The following is a 19,317-nucleotide window of genomic DNA, read 5'->3' as shown; positions in this document are numbered from 1 at the left end:
CTGGGAGTCTTGGGGCGATGGCTGGCCACACCCCCAGCAGACCCTGGGACCAGGGCGTGTGTTTCGTGCTGCCTGTAGCGACACAGCATGAATGAGTTCAGTCATTTCAGCCACTCATGCAGGCTTTTCCGGCTCTGGACTGCTCTGCCCACCAGCTCAGACAGTGGGTCTGTCTCCCTGCAACTTCATTCGGCCACCCCCCTAAATGAGCTAACAGTTCTACCTGAGCATGACAAGCTTCCCAATCCGCCTTACCGGAGTACTTCGGAGTCTTAGCAGATACGGACGCAATCGGGAACTGGACGCTGCCATGTTCGTTTACATCCTGAGCCTCAGATTCCTCGTCCCGCAGCGTTGACGTCACACCTTCGGTCCGCCCATTAGAATCTGTGCGAAGCACGGTCGATGAAGCACTCATGCCCGCTTCAGCCACCACCATTCTAGCGGTCTCCATCAAGCGGCCTCTGTGATCCAATGCCCTGGCGATCTCCGCAGCCAGATCCTCCGTCCATGCACACGCACCTCCTTGGTCAATCATCCCCTACCTCCACCTTCACTTTCAGATTCGGATTGGGGTGACAAAAAAGGTTTATCAAAAATGAATAAGATCCAATCAGATTACTTTTGATTTCCAATAAGTAAAATCTAGTCCAATAGAATTCCAATAGGAGTTTGATAGAATTGTGAGAATCATATAGGGTCCAATAGGAAAGAAACAGTCCAGTATAATTCCAATAGGATTCTGATACAGGTGACACAAAATCCAATAGGACTGTGAGAATCCTATTGCATCCAATAGGATTACTTTTCATTTCCAATAGCAAACCAAGTAGTCCAATAGGATTCTGATAGAGGTGACACATAATCCCATAGGTTGGTGAGAATCCTCTAGGATTCTATTGGAAAAATCACTTATCCTATAGGATTTTCTGACTAGGGAGATAATCTCCTATTCAGAACCACAGCCACCTAGAGTACATTTTCAAACCCACTGTCTTTGTGAATGACAGAATATTTCTCTTGCTGTTCTGTTTACTGTGTATTTCGTGATGGCAAAACACATCTAATTGTAATAATGAAACAAACACAACATCAAACCGAGGACTGCTGCAGCTTTTTTTCACAGTGATTTACTCCTGTTGCTAATTTCTTGGGTGATAGACTATATAAAGAATCCCAATCTTCCCCATCACCTGTGCCTAGGTTGAGAGGTCTAACAGTGCTCCCCGATCCAAACCCAAAAAGGCGGGCACCAGGTTAGCGAGCCAAGGGGACAAACCTGTGAAGAAGGCAAAAGAGCAGAAGCTGCAGGGCAGCACAGCACTGCGGGGCACCAAGAAGAAGACATTGGAGAACCAGCCCACTGAGTCCAGGCCTGCGGAGATGGACAAGGAGAAAAGTAAAGAGATGAACAACAAACTGGCTGAGGCAAAAGAGTAAAATTCATCACTTCTACCTTTTATTCTTCTTTGAGGGAAAGAACACAAAGGCTGCATAATTAGAGGTTCTCATCCCCTTTTTAAGTTGTCTCTCTTTTCTATCTCTCCTCTTTCTGCTCTTTCTCTCTTTCACTCTTCTCTCTGCCAATTGGCTAAGTTAGTAGTAGTTACAGTAAATGTCAGAGTTGGGACATGACATGTCGTTTTTTCCCTGCCTCACATTACATTAGATCACCGTACTAACGAGGGGATGTGTGCATCCGCTTCCTCTGCTTCCTGATGCCACCGACCACCCCCCTCTCTCCGTCTCCATCTCAAGGTTGCCATGGCTACCAATGAATGGCGTGTGCTATTGTTGCATGAGCTCACCGACTAGCAATCCTGTGTGGTTGGCTTCCATCTTCCAACTGAACAGATTGCTTTGTTGAGTTTATCAAGGATTTTTGGGAAAGAGAAAACCATGTAAATTGGCTCACTGAATGGACTTGATCTTTATAGCTGTAACTTGCTAAATGTATCCAAAGATAGATACTCATCTAGAATTATGGTCTGAAAATCTTTGATAAATGTGCAGCTTGGTATTTCTAGAGTGTATTGGTCCATGGCTGAGTGTGTGCCTGCTCTGTAGGTCCTGAATGCTGTCTTCCAGTGCACACGGGCCTCCAAGTCTGTCTATAATCAGATTGCCATTACTAAGATGCTTTGTTAAACTTTGCCATCATTCCTGAATGAAATCTCATTTTGTAAACCTAATAACTGTTGATTGTGGATGATGTGGGAATGGTTTTGAGCAATGAATTGTCAGGTAAACATTTAAAATCTCATACTGTCTCATTCAAAGTGTTCTCTCTATTCACAGGAAAATGAGTTAATCAAGTTATTTTAAAGGTCAGACAAGGATATCTTATTTCATCAACCTTGTTGCCAAACCAGGAGCCATCTGGGTTACAGTAACCTGATGATGCATTACTAGACCAGTTATTTGCACAGCAGATAAATTAAATGTTACTATCATGAAATTATAATTACATTATCCATTTGCATAACTACATTACATGTCACTGAGTCACGATAGGAAATTGATATTGTGGCTCTGTGGTCGTTAGCTATGCTTTCCCCCAGACCATGCAGACTCTGTATAGATAAAGCTCAGTGGAGTGGCAGGATCACTTTCTAATCCTACATAGAGCAGCCTAACCTATAACCTCACACACCCCCGCCTACAGCCCCTCCCCTCCTCTCAGACACACACACAGAGCCATGGTGGACTGTAACCGATGTGATTAGGCCCCCATGGGACTAGCAGATGGGACCCCAGCAACACTATCACATCCCAGAGGTCTAAAGAGGTGCCTGGCTGGATGTGATATTAGTCCACACTAGTAGGAGCAGACTCATGGTTAAGGTTTTGGAATTATATGTTATTTATGTTTTATTATTAATCTATTTGTTTGTGTATGAAACACTGATTACCACCTCTGCTAATACCTCTCTTTATTGAATAATAATGCGACTGTGATGTGATGGTAAGTTGAATGCTGGCTGTTTGGAATGCTTCTTTTTCTCAAATTATTATCTGTATGTGTCTGTCTAACACAGGCCTCAAAGAACTGGCCTCTTCCACAACCAGGTGTGTGTTTAAGTGTGTGGATTTGATTAGGTTGACAAGATTACGTGTAGATGTCAAGATTATATTCAACACATTCAACTTCAAATCAATCTCTCTCTGCTGCCTTCCATGGCAATCTAAATATTGTAGGCATAGGCTAACAATGTAGACCAACTTGATATTTCTCCCCTGTGATTTCATTGAATTAGGATAAGCAGCGAAACTCGATTCTATATTTGGTTTACATTTCTGTTATACTTCTGCATATGTTTGCAGTTTCTTGAATGGGATAAAAATGAGTGAGCAAGGAAAATGATCTGTTTTACAAATGAATACCTAATTATGTCAAAATGAATCAAGTTAGACTTGTCCCCTTTGTATTGGCTGTATAGTGCCAGTGGAGCTCTATTTGCTGTAAGTAATAGCATGTTACTAGACGTCTGCTTATGTCTTAGCAGACAGTAGTAAAGACCAGAACAGCGTCTCAGACTCCTGGGATAGGATAGGCCTCAACAGAGCAGTGCGTTGTGCAGCACTTGTCTTGTCATGGGTCAACCCCCACCTCCTCACACTCCCCAGTCTCTTTCTTGTGTTGTTGTAATCTATTGTGCTAGTCAGTGTCCCCTGACTCCCTCCCTCCCCTCAGTTTTGAGTAATGGAGTGTGTTGTCTCTCCATTTGCCATGGTGGTGTCTTGGTTAGTATGTCACAATGAATCACCACACCGTATTCCACTCAGACTGAGCATGCGCCCACGGAGCAGAGATAGAGGGCCATCTTATTAGCATTTTGCAGCCTTTGGTTGGGGAAGGGGGATGCTTTCTCTCGTAACACATGAAGGGGGATGCTTTCTCTCGTAACATAGGAAGGGGGATGCTTTCTCTCGTAACACAGGAAGGGGGATGCTTTCTCTCGTAACACAGGAAGGGGGGGTCGGGGGGTCTTACATGTAAAGTGCTGACACAACCCACCCAGTGATATCGATTTTGAATCCAAGCATTCGAAACAAAAGCTAAAAATTGAAAGTAATAATGGAACAAAGAAGTGTTGGGCCAATATATTTTACTGTGAAGTGCTTGTGTTTCTCTCTGCTTGCTCCTATTTACTGAAATATAAATAAATGCAAAAGCAGAAAAAGCAGTGTCCTCTTGGTTCTTTGTGTTGAAACGTATGGAGGACGGTGAAAGAACAGTGGTTGCAGGTATTTGTTTAAATGTTTTTGTGTCTTTGTCTTTGTGAGACATGAGATGATTTTGAGAGAGTGAATCCACATGGAAGAAAAAAAAATTCTCTTCAGATTTTCTTTAGCGCTTTTCAAAGCTCATCAAAGACATTCTGGCATGAGTTCTGACATCCTTTCAAGAGCTTGAATATTGTTGCTACAGTTATGTTATTTTGCATCATGTGTCCCAATATATTCAAAGCCTAAATTATACAGCAATGTACAATTTAAGGATGGGTGGAACATTATTACAGAATTAGATGTCATGTAAATACACTGGGCCAACAAACTGTACAAATTTACACAATGTAATGATTTATGAAAGGTTATTTTGTTTGGCTGTGAGAATGTGTGAGACATTTGGATATATTTTCTGAAACCATTTTAATCATGTAATTACTATATTTTTCAGCTTTATCTGGTATCATGAGTAGCTTTTTGAGGATGTGAAATCCTACGTCTAGAAAATCTAACGAGTGACATTCTGATTCATTTGAAGGGTTGTGCTAAAACAGTACCACTACATACAGCTCTGTCAGCCAATCCGTGATACAGGCTGGGTGCAGACGCTAAAGCAACACCTGTGGGGCTGTGCACTACCCATTCCAAGGTAACCTAGAAACACACACAGCCGCCACAAGCCATAAATCTCTCATTATCATGCATATGTGCTCATAAAATGTCATTCAAAGTCATGATTTCTTCGATATTTGATAGTGGCACAGTTTTGTTTTGAAAGTGACCCACCATGAATCTCTCTGTACTAGGTTACAGTTCCCACCAGGTCAGATTCCTCTTCCATATGGAAACGAGTAGGGGAGTCAGTCAGTCAGTCTGTCAGTGAGTGAGTGCTTGAAAGTTGGCTGTCACATCCTATACTGTAGGTATGGTGCCTTAATAAACATGTTGGATAACACACCTTACAGATGTTTATATTAACACATAGTTATACATCTTAACTTTTTTGTTGTATCATTGTTGATCATTTGATGTAATGATGTTATGTTGTTTGAGTTAGATCGGCAATCCAAGTCTTATACTGTAGTACCAAATGTGATACTAAATATAACGTAACGAATTATTTTCTTAAATGTATATTGAATGTGTATTGGGATGGGTTTGAATAGGGTGGGTATACTGAAACTCTAGCTGTAAAGAGAGAAAATTCTGCTACTAGAGAAGATTATAAGTGCATGTTTTAGTCTCAAGTTTCTAGCTCATTTTAGGTTAGATTATTTCTGAATGTCCTGTGGCTGTGTATCCTTGAACACCCTGGACCTCTCATTAGACTCTCATTATTCCCATTAGTGTGCTCTAGCTTTTAGTCTGAAAAGGTTTCAGGTGACAGATTGGATTCAAACTCGGAGAGCAGTGGTTATTTATTGACATGAACTTAGTAACAAAAATCCCTCAACAGAAATTGATCAAATCCTCACTCTGATTGAAGAACAATGCCAACTTTTGTTCGGATTTGGGGAAGGTATGTGTTTTCTTTATAAATGCCAACAGTCTGTTCCAGAATGAAGATTAGGAAAGAAAATATGAATTGTTTTAAGTCCACCAACAGTCGTTTTGAGCAACATTAGATTTAGTGACAAGAAACCAAGAGTAGCTTTGCCTGAGACTGAGCTTCATGCCCCCACAGCATCAGTCTGATGTTGTACACTGATATGAGTAGCCACAGGGTGCTCAACTCATCAAAATGCTTTTTGATTGGCCTTTGAGAAATGCCTCATCTTGTGTCTCTTTGTTTGTGCCTTTTAATTTGTATTTCAACTATGTGCTGCCTCACCTCCTAGAGAGCCTAATGGCGAGGTTCTCCGACCCGGTGATCATCATTCCCAGGGTGCCGTTGGAGGAGAACCAGAACCACTGGAGGAAAGACCCGAACCACGGAGGAGCGGCGGAGTCGTGCGCTTTTCCCCAGATGTAAAGTAGAAGTAGATCCACTAGATCTACACTGTAGGCCTGTGGTATACAGGGAGGGACTATTGTTCTGATCTGTTCTGTACTGTACATATCTAGTATTTTCAACTGAGTTCTATTCATGAAGAGAAATACCCCATTAAGAACTCCTCTGAGTGAGGTAAACCCACATACACGTAGTGTGTTTGAAACAGCGTAATGGTCATAGCTGTTTGAGCAATTGCAAATGCAAAAGATGCTATGAATAGAATTTCTGTGACATGCTCATGTCTGAAAATAATGTTGTTTCATTGGTAATGATATTAGAAATGCCAAACCATAAAGTGCTTATTGAAAAAAATGAAACGGTACTGTACTATATATTGATCAATTCAAATGCAAATAAATATATATAACTTGTGGATTTGCTCATCTGTGTTGCATTTTTACTGGTGTGTGAAGTGTGTAAACGCACTTCAAAATGAATATCAAGGTTCTCAGGCCACCCTTTTGTGAAGCAGAAATGCTTTAGGACACATTCATTTTTTATTTACTGTATGAGTTTCATTTTAGTCTAGTGAATATTTGTGTGATAATGCTTATAAAGGGGTTTTTAGTTATTGGCTGGAACAGCTGTTTCTCTGTCACTCTTCATAATACTCTTCATTGTACCCCTCTCCCCTTTCTTTGATTATGCAGTAAAAGATGAGGAAAGAGTTAGTACTAAATAATAAGAATAATCAGTGTAGGCACCGAGACATCTGACTGTACAGATGTGCTCTGCTGCCTCCTCCTCAATGTGCCACCCCAGAGGAGTACACACACATGCATGCACACAAGACTTTGATGTGAAGCCTTCACATCTTCACATGATGCTACAAGGACTTGAGTTGCTCATCAGGATTGGAGGACTCGTATCTCTGAGGATGATTCTTCTTCTATAGACTGTGTCTCATCACACACAAGTCTCCTCCTACTACCAGTAAACATAGCTATTACAATTAATAGGAAATCATAGCCTACAAACAGTCCAACTAGAATCATGTTGCAAAGTTATTGTCGGTTATAAATTAGAGGATATTTCAGTAATTGTCCATATAAAGCTGTTGTCTATAACAGGGACATGGACAGAGGAGAGATATGTTTTTTTCTTTCTCACCCATCTACACACAATAGCCCTTCATGACAAAGTGAAAAAATATTTTTGGAAATGTTAAAATGTATTGAAAATGAAATACAGAAATATCTCGTTTACATAACTATTCACACCCCTGAGTCAATAATTTGTAGAAACACCTTTGGCAGTGATTACAGCTGTGAGTCTTTCTGGGTAAGTATCTAAGAGCTTTCCACACCGGGATTGTGCAACATTTGCCCATTATTATTTTCAAAATTCTTCATCTCCCAGTGTCTGTTGGAAGGTAGACTGAACCAGGTTTTCCTCTAGGACTTTGGCTGTGCTTAGCTCCAACATACACATTCCAAAATCATGGGCATTAATATGGAGTCGGTTCCCCCTTTGCTGCTAGAACAGCTTCCACTCTTCTGGAAAGGCTTTCCACTAGATGCTGAAACACTGCTGCCGGGACTTGCTTCCATTCAGCCACAAGAGCATTAGTGAGGTTGGGCAGTGATGTTGGGTGATTAGACCCGGCTCGAAGTCAGTGTTCAATTCATCACAAAGCAGTTCATTGGGGTTGAGGTCAGGGATCTGTGCAGGCCAGTCAATTTCTTCCACACCAATCTTGATAAACGGTTTCTGTATGGACCTCGCTTTGTGCACGGCGGCATTGTCATGCTGATACAGGAAAGGGCCTTCCTCAAACTGTTACCACAAAGTTGGAAGCATAGAATCATTTGGAATGTCATTGTATGCTGTAGCATTAATATTTCCCTTCTTTTCTTATTCACTCTGAATGTTATGGATGAACCAACACATCTGCCCACCATTTAAAAAAAACCTGTCCTGATATCCCTAACAAGGTAATCGAATGTGTTTAAAGTCAGAGTAATTGCTAAAGGAATCTCTAATTAGGTCATTAGATCAGGGGAAGAATGCATATAACAAAATTGCAGAGGTGGATCATTGGGAATCAAACCTATGGCACTGACAATCATTCAATGAATTTGATTGAAGGAGGATATTATTCTGGTGGGTGCTGAATCTACAGTTTACTCAGCTTACAATGTGGGTATAACTGTAACAAACACCCCCGTGCACACTGAGGCTGCGCCAGAGGTGTTTCCATGGAAACGGGTTGCCAGTAATGGCGGGCGGCTGTATGGGTTAATTGGGGGTGGGGTTTATAAGAGCCCACCTCAACACAGATGTTACCCCCCCCCCACCCACCCCCCAGGTCTCCAGGGTACGCCTCTCAAAGAAGCCAGCCTCTTGGTTACCATGTATCCCTCCACAGGACTCGCCTCTCAGAGAGAGAAATACGTGTGTCACAAACGACCTACCTACCAGGATTATCAGCACTCATTAGCAGAAGGCTCAGCGGTTTGAACTGAACTAAAAGGGATTTGATAGAGTAAAGTGGTGATTTATGAATGTAACCATATGTAATTAATATTGTCATAACACTGTGAAATCACATCTGTGTCCTACCTATATGAAAAGGGGCCATGCTTTTGTTGTCGTTTTTTTACAGTGGTTTCATGCAATGACCCAACAGTGTCCTCTAGTGTATGGATCATTACAGTACAGTTCTAAGATTGGATCGCAAAATTCAACATAAGTACTAATTCTATTTCACCTCATAAATAGCGTCTGGGGAAATACTCTCTTCCTCTGCTACAAATAATCCAGTATAGAATTCATTCCTTTTTATTTCTATGGTTTTTATTCACATATTTCACATTTCATCAGGTCAATATTCCAGGACGTGTTAGCTATTGAAATAAGAGGACTTCAGGATATGCTGATAAAATAAATGCAATTTCCATAATTAAAAACGGTAGATTTTCTCATTTATAGGAAAACATCTGTTAAAAATAAAATAAAGTGATTGTAGTATATATATATATATATTTGATAAATACAATCTCCTATACAAATCTGATCTTAACTAGACTGTTACAAATCTGGCAAATGGTGCCTTGTATACGGTATGTACGTATTTAAATGTATCAATGTTGAAATAATTGAAGTGACGTTGATGTTATTCAAATGAATAATGAGCTGTGGCTTTTGATACAATTTTCGAATAATATATATTTATTTCAATTAAACTATCTACAGTATATTGACACTTTCATTACACTGACTACTACACAACAGGCATTGCAGCTTGAATCCCAACTTTAATATCTCTTTAAGTTTTCTAAAACTACCCTAAAAGCATTCCAGTGCTAAGCATCAAAAACATGATAGGTAAAGTTCTCTTGCTTGGGTTTAAGACTGAAGTTGTAGGTTCCAATTCGCTTCCTGTAGCAGAAGAACAAGGACGAGAGACTCCCGACGAAGAGGAGGAACAGTCCTATTCCCAGTAAGATGTAGCCTACCAGACGAAGAGTAACAGAACTCTCTTTGACGGACACTGCCAGAAAACATGTCAGAATATATTAACTCCCCAATATGTACATCTGATCATCATCATATACTGTATGTTATGGGCTATAAGTAGGACATTCTGGATATGTTGGATATTATCAGTAGCCTAGTCATTATTTGATGCAGTCACACTTTGAAGAGCATTTACCTTTGTGTGATCGAAGGAATGGTCCACAGGTTGCTTTTCCCGTTCCGATTAGATTAGAGAATCTTTCTGTCCGTTCAATACAATCCTAACAAAAATTAAATATATGGAAAGAGAATAGCATTGAACTAGTTAAGTTAGGGACTAGCTCCCGCTGTGGGGATCAAATCAGCAGAAATTTCAAGTGCGCCACCTATAGTTTTTGATAAAACTCAAACTTTAATTAAAATACACATACAAGGTACTGAATTAAAGCTACACTCGTTGTGAATCTAGCTACCGAGTCAGATTTGTAAAATGCTTTTCGGCGAAAGCATGAGAAGCTATTATCTGATAGCATGCACCCCAAAGTACTGGAACTTCATCTAAAACGACAGATTTTGCGGTAGCCGGCGCTACCCAAACGCAGAAATAAAATATAAAACATTCATTACCTTTGACGAGCTTCTTTCTTGGCACTCCTAGATGTCCCATAAACATCATTTTGGGTCTTTTTTCGATTAAATCGGTCCATATATAGCCTAGATATCGATCTATGAAGACTGTGTGATCAACGAAAAAAATAGCGTTTTATAACGTTAACCTCATTTTTTAAAATTAAAAAAGTTGACGATAAACTTTCACAAAACACTTCGAAATACTTTTGTAATGCAACTTTAGGTATTAGTAAACGTTAATAAGCGATCAAATTGATCACGAGGCGGTGTATATTCTATAGCTGTACGTCTGGAAATAATGTCCGGGTAAATCTCAACCAAAATATCCGGTCGGAGACCTGAAGAAATGGGCTGTCTCTTGTTTGTTTGACCAAGAAACAAAGCCTAGGCAAATGACAAGACTGTTGACATCGTGTGGAAGCTGTAGGTATTGCAACCTCGGCCCCATTTAATCTGGGTCACGTTTAACAATGGGTTGAAGTGGCGCATGGATATATTTTTCCATTTTCAGTGATCAGATTTTCCTGCACTTTTCAATGAAACGCACGTTGTTATAGTCACAGCCGTGATTTAACCAGTTTTAGAAACGTCTGAGTGTTTTCTATCCACACATACTAATCATATGCATATACTATATTCTTGGCATGAGTAGCAGGGCGCTGAAATGTTGCGCGATTTTTAACAAAAAGCTGCGAAAATTCGCAGCCTCCCTAAGATTAAACTTCTTCTCCTAGTACAGAAGTTTTCAAAAGCCTCTAGGGTAGTCATACCAAAATGTTTGAACACAGTGGCTGAAATTAAACTGTAAATACCCGGAGCCGGACTCCAGCACCTATTAGGGGTGGAAGGTAGCCTAGTGGTTAGAGTAGTAGTAACCGAAAGGTTGCAAAATCGAATCCACGAGCTCGAATCCCCAACCGAAAGGTTGCAAAATCGAATCCCCGAGCTCGAATCCCCAACCGGAAGGTTGCAAGATCGAATCCCTGAGCTGACAAGGTTCAAATCTGTCATTCTGCCCCCGAAGAAGGCAGTTAACCCACTGTTCCCAGGCCGTCATTGAAACAAGAATTTCTTCTTAACTGACATGCCTAGTTAAATGAAGGTTGAAAAAATGGTTAAAGGCAGAGCCAGGTAGAGCTGAGCTCCAGCACCATACGGGTTCAAAAAAGAGTAGGATAAAGTACACTGCTCAAAAAATAAAGGGAACACTGAAACAACACAATGTAACTAAGTCAATCACACTTCTGTGAAATCAAACTGTCCACTTAGGAAGCAACACTCATTGACAATACATTTCACATGCTGTTGTGCAAATGGAATAGAAAACAGGTGGAAATTATAGGCAATTAGCAAGACACCCCCAATAAAGGAGTGGTTCTGCAGGTGGTGACCAAAGACCACTTCTCAGTTCCTATGCTTCCTGGCTGATGTTTTGGTCACTTTTGAATGCTGGCGGTGCTTTCACTCTAGTGGTAGCATGAGACGGAGTCTACAACCCACACAAGTGGCTCGGGTAGTGCAGCTCATCCAGCATGGCACATCAATGCGAGCTGTGGCAAGAAGGTTTGCTGTGTCTGTCAGCGTAGTGTCCAGAGCATGGAGGCGCTACCAAGAGACAGGCCAGTACATCAGGAGACGTGGAGGAGGCCTTAGGAGGGCAACAACCCAGCAGCAGGACCGCTACCTCCGCCTTTGTGCAAGGAGGAGCACTGCCAGAGCCCTGCAAAATGACCTCCAGCAGGCCACAAATGTGCATGTGTCTGCACAAACGGTCAGAAACAGACTCCATGGTGGGGGTGGTGCTTACAGCCCAACACGGTGCAGGACATTTGGCATTTGCCAGAGAACACCAAGATTGGCAAATTCGCCACTGGCGCCCTGTGCTCTTCACAGATGAAAGCAGGTTCACATTGAGCACATGTGACAGACGTGACAGAGTCTGGAGACGCCGTGGAGAACGTTCTGCTGCCTGCAACATCCTCCAGCATGACCGGTTTGGCGGTGAGTCAGTCATGGTGTGGGGTGGCATTTCTTTGGGGGGCCGCACAGCCCTCCATGTGCTCGCCAGAGGTAGCCTGACTGCCATTAGGTACTGAGATGAGATCCTCAGACCGCTTGTGAGACCATATGCTGGTGCGGTTGGCCCTGGGTTCCTCCTCATGCAAAACAATGCTAGACCTCATGTGGCTGGAGTGTGTCAGCAGTTCCTGCAAGAGGAAGGCATTGATGCTATGGACTGGCCCGCCCGTTCCCCAGACCTGAATCCAATTGAGCACATCTGGGACATCATGTCTCACTCCATCCACCAACGCCACGTTGCACCACAGACTGTCCAGGAGTTGGCGGATGCTTTAGTCCAAGTCTGGGAGGAGATTCCTCAGGAGACCATCCGCCACCTCATCAGGAGCATGCCCAGGCATTGTACGGAGGTCAGGCACGTGGAGGCCACACACACTACTGAGCCTCATTTTGACTTGTTTTAAGAACATTACATCAAAGTTGGATCAGCCTGTAGTTGTCACGCCCTGGTCTTAGTATTTTGTGTTTTCTTTATTATTTTGGTCAGGCCAGGGTGTGACATGGGTTATTTATGTGGTGTGTTTTGTCTTGGGGTTTTTGTAGGTCATGGGATTGTGGTTAGTGGGGTTGTTTAGAATAGTCTATAGCTGCCTGGAGTGGTTCTCAATCAGAGGCAGGTGTTTATCGTTGTCTCTGATTGGGAACCATATTTAGGCAGCCATATTCTTTGAGTGTTTCGTGGGTGATTGTTCCTGTCTTTGTGTTTGTTGCACCAGAGAGGACTGTTTCGTTTTTCAGGTTTATTTTTTTGTATTATGTTCATGTTTGAGTTTTCTTTATTAAAGAACATGAACACCAACTACGCCGCATTTTGGTCCGATCCTTGCTACACCTCCTCTTCAGAGGAGGAGGAAGAAGAGAACCATAACAGTAGTGTGGTTTTCCACTTTCATTTTTAGTGTGACTCCAAATCCAGACCTCCATGGGTTGATAAATTTGATTTCCATTGAAAAGAAAAAAAGTATTTAATACGAATATTTCATTAATTCAGATCTAGGATGTGTTATTTTAGTGTTCCCTTTATTTTTTTGAGCTGTGTATTAATCCTAACCCTAGAATAGTAATACATTGTACTCACAGCAGTAAGCCTAACTCTAACCCTAATTTTGGCATAACCCTTATATTCAACCCGCCAGGACTTCCCCAGTTCCCAATTGAACCCCTGGTTGAACAGTAAATCTAGACATCAATATACATACTGTATACTTGAATAGTACAGTATGAATAACAATGGACAGATACTCACAGGCTGGCAGGTAGCTGAGCCAGTCTCAATACAGATATGAATCTGGCAGTGCAAGTAGATGACATTGAGGTTGACGTAGGAGAAGATGCGAAGGGACAGGCGAGACTTGCTGGAGTTGCCGTTCTCCAAGACTGTGGTGTATGTGTTGACGAGGGGACAGCTGATGAGAAAAGAGAGACAGATTACTAGCAGAAAGCTTAGTACCTAAACACATCTGAATCTTCAGGAACATTTCCATTCTCTTCTGTTCTATTCCATGCCACTTAATGAAAACCTAGCATCTAAACTAACTATGATAGGGCAACATAAAAATAAATTGTAGAACAGACCTGTTTTCCACAAACAAGTAAATTGTTGGTTCCAAAGGGTTGCTGCTCTGGGTGGCCCAACACTTGTTGATGACTACTTTTATCTGGTCAACTGTGGAGTTGACGCTGACCTCGACCACAACTTCCTCCTCGGGAGATAGGCTGTAGTTCTGAGGGAGAGGGGACATTCCATTCAGGAGCTGAACCGTCACATGGAAAGTCCCTGAGCCCATGACGACATCTTTAATCATGTCATACCTGTCAACAAAATATGTCATGAATAAGATATTTTGTAACAGCATGCTGAATATGTCATAGTTCATAGATACTGCATTACTATACGTATGTCAATCAGAGAGACATTTCAAGCCTTTATTGAGTAGAGTTATGTGTAATCAGTTTCAGTCTAGCTGAGCAGTGACTTGTGGGCGTAAAATGGTGGTGACCATAGTGACGGTAGATAAAAAGTCACCATGGCGCCTGGCACAGCGTACCCTGTGGGGTCATAACCCGCAGAGATGAGGATGCTCCTCCCAAAGGTACACATGATGGGGACCTCCAGTCGTACTGTAGGAACTCTCGTTTTGCTGTCGGGCAGGCTCTGGAGATCCATGGAATTGAACAGAGTCGTCTGAGCAGTGTAATGAGTGCTATTCTGAAATACAAAAGTTAACATGGGTATGGGAAAGTTATTTTACTTTCTAACAGACCATGAGGACAGTTTAATCTAGTTTGGTCATCAAACATCTGCACCTACAAGAGACCATGTTCATAGGCTGTTCACAGGCACATTTTTTGTTGTTGTTGCATGTTTAGACTAAATAAGGACATTTAAACCTGTAAAATCCAGGTCTGTTATGTACTGTACATTACAGAATAGCCTTTAATTTACCCAAAACACACCAGAGACTATGCTCGTTGTGACACAAAGTGGCAACAGTTAGCATCCTCTAGCCACTGACTCACAAATGTACTGACTCACATATAAGAGCTGTGTGTTACACTGGTCCCAAGCCACCGTCAGCTGCACATGGCTGCTGTTCGCTTCGTTCACGCCACACTCCTGTCTCCCCAGGTAGAGGGAAGAGTCCCCAATGTGCCTCGCCTCCAGGAAGTCCTTCGCAACTGTCACGATGATATAGCTGGCCCTGCACTCCACAGATATGCCCCTCGTATAAGAAACCAGAATAGCCGGAGATGTAGGAGTCTTAGGCTGCAGACTCGTTGTGATGAGACCGCTGGTCACAGTGGTGGTCATTGCTGTAGGAACGTCAGTGGTGGTTGTAACTGGGGTCATGGTTGTGATTAGAATTGGAGTAGCGGTTGAAACAGTGTTGTTGATTCTAACGGCATTGTTGGTTGTAACTTGTGTGTTGATTTTAGTTGTACTTTTATTGTTGGATGTGATTGAGGTTAGATGGTAGGTTGTAGTGGTTGAAACTGTATTGTTGGTTGTAACCAGAGTGTTGGTTGTGGTTGTGATTGTAGCTGGAGCTGTGGTCGTCTGGACAGGTGTCGTGATGGGCATTGTAGGTATGGTTGTGGTCAAAGGTGCTGCAAGGCAAAAACATGAAAATTACAGGTTGAACTGTAGTGAACTGATTAGGCAATGAAGCCCAAAGTACTCTAGTATCTCCAAATACCTATGAATTAAGACTATCAAACTAAAGTGAAAGAAAGGATTCTCTATTGTCTACCTGAACAGCTCCGTCCTGGCCTGGAGGGGTTGGAGTCAGTGAATCCGTCCAGACAGAGACAGCTGTAGGAGCCCCAGGTGTTAGTGCACTGGGCCCATGGGGAGCAGTCCATGTCCCCTGTACTGCACTCATCATCATCTGTTAGAGACAAAAACAAAAATAGAACTGACATTGAAAATCAATGTGCCCTCCATCTAATACTCACAGAGAGTTACCTTCTTTCATATTTAACCTACAGTATATTTTATCAGGAAGTTCTATTGATACAAATAATAGTTTTCAATAAGGCCAATTTAAGACCTAGCACATTATCTTGTGCACATTCCTTTTATCAAAAGCAAAGTATTCTTACAAATGTAAAATGTTAAGACAGTGTTACCATCTATACGGGTGTTGTTGCTGTCAACAGTGTATCTGGAGCTGTTCTGTAGGGCCTGCATCAGAGAAGAGGACACCTTCAGGATGTCCTGGGACTGACTGGGTGTGAAGATGATGATGAAGTTCACTACTACACTGCCAGGAGTCAGGCCTCTGATCTGAACCCTCACATCTCCTGAGTTCACCAGGGCCAGGATATAAGGAGGGAGAGACTGGAGGATCTATGAGACAGTTAGCAGAGACAGGGTTTTTGTGTCAGTGTTGTTTGATAGAAACTACAACCGTACCACATGTATGAACTACAACAACAACATGTAGGAACTACAAAACATGTGTAGGTGTCTTTACATCACTAATGTATTCCATGCTTCTACTATTAGTGAGGACAATGACAACATTCAAAAAACATTTATCAAAGCATCCGTTGCCTTGTACCTCTTCCTCAAAACTACGCCTGAGATTCTGATACTCCTGGCTAGTGGGGTACAGCAAGGCATCAGTGAACTGCAGGTTGGTCAGGCGAACGGTTGCTCGAAGTGTCTGTGCAGCTGTGGATGGGATACATTCATCCAGTCAATGCACTGCAGTAACTAGAAAAGCAATGGTGTAAAATACTTCAATAAAAATACATTAAAGTACTCCTTAAGTAGTTTTTTGGGTTTTTATTTTTACTTCACTATATTCCAAAATAAAATGATGTACTTTTTACTCCATACATTTTCCCTGACACCCAAAAGTACCCATTACATTTTGAATTCTTAGCAGGACAGGGTCCAATTCACACATCTATCAAGAGAGCATCTGTCACGATCGTTGTAAAGAGGAGACCAACGCGCAGCGTGATTAGAATACATTCTTATTTTAATGAATGAAGAACACGAAGAACACTTAAACAAAAACACAACGAACGTGCTGCTATGACAAGAATGAGACAACTACACATAGACAATAACCCACGAAACACCCAAAGCAGATGGCTGCCTAAATATGGTTCCCAATCAGAGACAACGATAAACAGTTGCCTCTAATTGAGAACCAATCTAGGCAACCATAGACATACATAAACACCTAGATGGTAAACAACCCCATAAACCTACAAAAAACCCTAGACAGTACACAAACACATACATCACCCATGTCACACCCTGACCTAACCAAAATATATAAAGAAAACAAAGAATACTCAGGTCAGAGCGTGACAGCATCCCTGATCATCCCTACTGCCTACGATCTGGCGGACTGTCTGAGTGTTGGAGTGTGCCGCTGGCTATCCTTAAATAAAAAAACAAGACAATGGTGCCGTCTGGTTTGCTTAATATAAGGAATTTGAAATAATTTATACTTTTACTTTTGATACTTAAGTATGTTTTAGCAATTGCATGTACTTTTGATACTTAAGTATATTTAAAACCAAATAACTTTAGACTCTTACTCAACAAGTATTTTACTGGGGGACTTTCACTCTTACTTGAGTCATTTTCTATTAAGGTTTCTTTACTTTTACTCAAGTATGACATTTGGGTAGTTTTCCCACCACTGTAGAAAAGTTGAATATCTGCTATAGGAGTCAGCATTTTTGCTGTGCCAGTGTGTAATGAATAAAGTGCACAGCATCAGTTAGGAGAACACAACCCTCATAACAATTCAAGTTTGAGCCCATTACAGTTAGTTGATTTGTCGAACATCCTGCACATGGTACTAACCAGTCTTAACCAGCACCAGCAGGCTGGCCCAATGGCTCCCACAGGCACAAGGAGTGACAGTGACGTTGTAGAGAACCCCAGGTTGCAGCCCTGTCACCTCCCAGACTGACAGCTTTGTCTCCCAGCGTCCCTTGACCTCTGACCCCTCCTTCAACACCACGAGGAAGCTGAGCCCGCTCTGGGATTGGCCAGTCCAGGACAGGCAGAAAGAGAAGCCAGTAACGTTGGAGGCCTGCAAGTTGGTGGTGGGGGTTGGGTCTGGGGGAGAGGGGAGAAGGGAATCAGTAGTCAATCTCACCTTCTATGAAATATTACAGCATCTGAGCTGCTTTGAATTTAGTTGTGATTTTGTTAAGTGTTCAATTTCTTAAAACTATTAGATTAAAGTGGAGCACTTTGGAAAATATTATCCAAACAGCCTCAAGGGCTTCGAGAAACAGCAGGGGAGTCATTGGGGGAAACTGATATTGGAGACAAAAAATTGTCACTGTTATACACTGTATAAAGAGAGTTTTATTGATTTACATACGGCATGTGGATGGTGATAGTGAGGATACACTCAGGTACATGTCCTCCACAGTAGGTCCCATGCTGGTTTGGGGCATAGAGGTGGAGAGGGGCAGGGTAGGAGTGTTGGTGTTAGTGGTATACTGCAGTGAGGTGGGACTACTCCAGGATGTGAGAGCTGGTCTAGTCTCAGACCTGTTGGAGCTGGCTATAGCTAGGTCATGTGTGGTAACAGGCATATGGGTGGAGCTCAGCATCATGCCCCTGTCTGTGGTTGTAGCTACGGCTGCTGGGTTATCAATAAAGCTGGAGTCCCATGACTGATAACTGGTGCTGTTGGGTGGCAACTCTGTTGCATTGGCCCACCAAAACATATGAGTGGCATTACTGGGCAGGGCTGAGGTCACAAGGTCAGAAGCTGAAAGGAGAACAAATAGGTTGAGAGTTTGAGTTAAACATTTTGATTTTGACATTAATTTAATATAACCCAGAGTTAGTATACACCACTCTCTGTTCTTACCTTGGCAGTCTACCCCAGTGTTGTTGGGGTTCAGATCAGTGAATCCAGGATGACAGGTGCAGCTGTAGGAGCCCTCTGTGTTGGCACAGTCTGCCTGACGTGAGCAGCTGCTGAGAGCGGCATAGGTACACTCATCTATATCTGAAAGGACAGCAGCATAATGTGTGTTATAAACTCAGCAAAAAAATAAACGTCCTCTCACTGTCAACTGCGTTTATTTTCAGCAAACTTAACATGTGTAAATATTTGTATGAACATAAGATTCAACAACTGAGACATAAACTGAACAAGTTCCACAGACATGTGACTAACAGAAATTGAAAAATATGTCCCTGAACAAAGGGGGGTCAAAATCAAAAGTACCATTCAGTATCTGGTGTGGCCACCAGCTGCATTATGTACTGCAGTGAATCTCCTCCTCATGGACTGTACCAGATTTGCCAGTTCTTGCTGTGAGATGTTACCCCACTCTTCCACCAAGGCACCTGCAAGTTCCCAGACATTTCTTGGGGGAATGGCCCTAGCCCTCACCCTCCAATCCAACAGGCCCCAGATGTGGTCAATGGG

General features: G+C 42.2%; 2 protein-coding genes across 5 annotated transcripts in view; one reads left to right on the top strand and one right to left on the bottom strand.

Annotated features, from left to right (window-relative positions):
- LOC118390097 (microtubule-associated protein 6 homolog) overlaps positions 1 to 6,571 on the top strand; it is a 33,193-nt gene extending 26,622 nt beyond the window's left edge. The window contains exons 4-6 of the mRNA XM_035780318.1: positions 1,204 to 1,436; positions 4,769 to 4,879; positions 6,069 to 6,571. Of these exons, the coding sequence (XP_035636211.1) occupies positions 1,204 to 1,436; positions 4,769 to 4,879; positions 6,069 to 6,207 (483 nt within the window). The 3' untranslated portion in view covers positions 6,208 to 6,571. The remainder of the gene's footprint in view (positions 1 to 1,203; positions 1,437 to 4,768; positions 4,880 to 6,068) is intronic.
- Positions 6,572 to 8,997: 2,426 nt separating this feature from the next.
- umodl1 (uromodulin-like 1) overlaps positions 8,998 to 19,317 on the bottom strand; it is a 35,854-nt gene continuing 25,534 nt past the window's right edge. For all 4 annotated transcript variants that reach the window (XM_035780311.2, XM_035780309.2, XM_035780310.2 and 1 more), the window contains 12 exons: positions 18,751 to 18,891; positions 18,253 to 18,648; positions 17,724 to 17,981; positions 16,456 to 16,568; positions 16,022 to 16,241; positions 15,643 to 15,780; positions 14,928 to 15,499; positions 14,440 to 14,600; positions 13,967 to 14,203; positions 13,638 to 13,797; positions 9,879 to 9,963; positions 8,998 to 9,716 (listed from right to left, as the gene is read on the bottom strand). In XM_035780311.2, coding sequence (XP_035636204.1) covers positions 9,529 to 9,716; positions 9,879 to 9,963; positions 13,638 to 13,797; positions 13,967 to 14,203; positions 14,440 to 14,600; positions 14,928 to 15,499; positions 15,643 to 15,780; positions 16,022 to 16,241; positions 16,456 to 16,568; positions 17,724 to 17,981; positions 18,253 to 18,648; positions 18,751 to 18,891 — 2,669 coding nt within the window. In that variant the 3' untranslated portion in view covers positions 8,998 to 9,528. The remainder of the gene's footprint in view (positions 9,717 to 9,878; positions 9,964 to 13,637; positions 13,798 to 13,966; positions 14,204 to 14,439; positions 14,601 to 14,927; positions 15,500 to 15,642; positions 15,781 to 16,021; positions 16,242 to 16,455; positions 16,569 to 17,723; positions 17,982 to 18,252; positions 18,649 to 18,750; positions 18,892 to 19,317) is intronic.

Source organism: Oncorhynchus keta, chromosome 11, assembly GCF_023373465.1.
Source record: "Oncorhynchus keta strain PuntledgeMale-10-30-2019 chromosome 11, Oket_V2, whole genome shotgun sequence".
In the NCBI taxonomy this organism is placed as follows: Eukaryota; Metazoa; Chordata; class Actinopteri; order Salmoniformes; family Salmonidae; genus Oncorhynchus; species Oncorhynchus keta.
The sequence above is the reverse complement of the archived record's forward strand: the minus strand, read 5'-3'. Positions and strand labels throughout refer to the sequence as shown.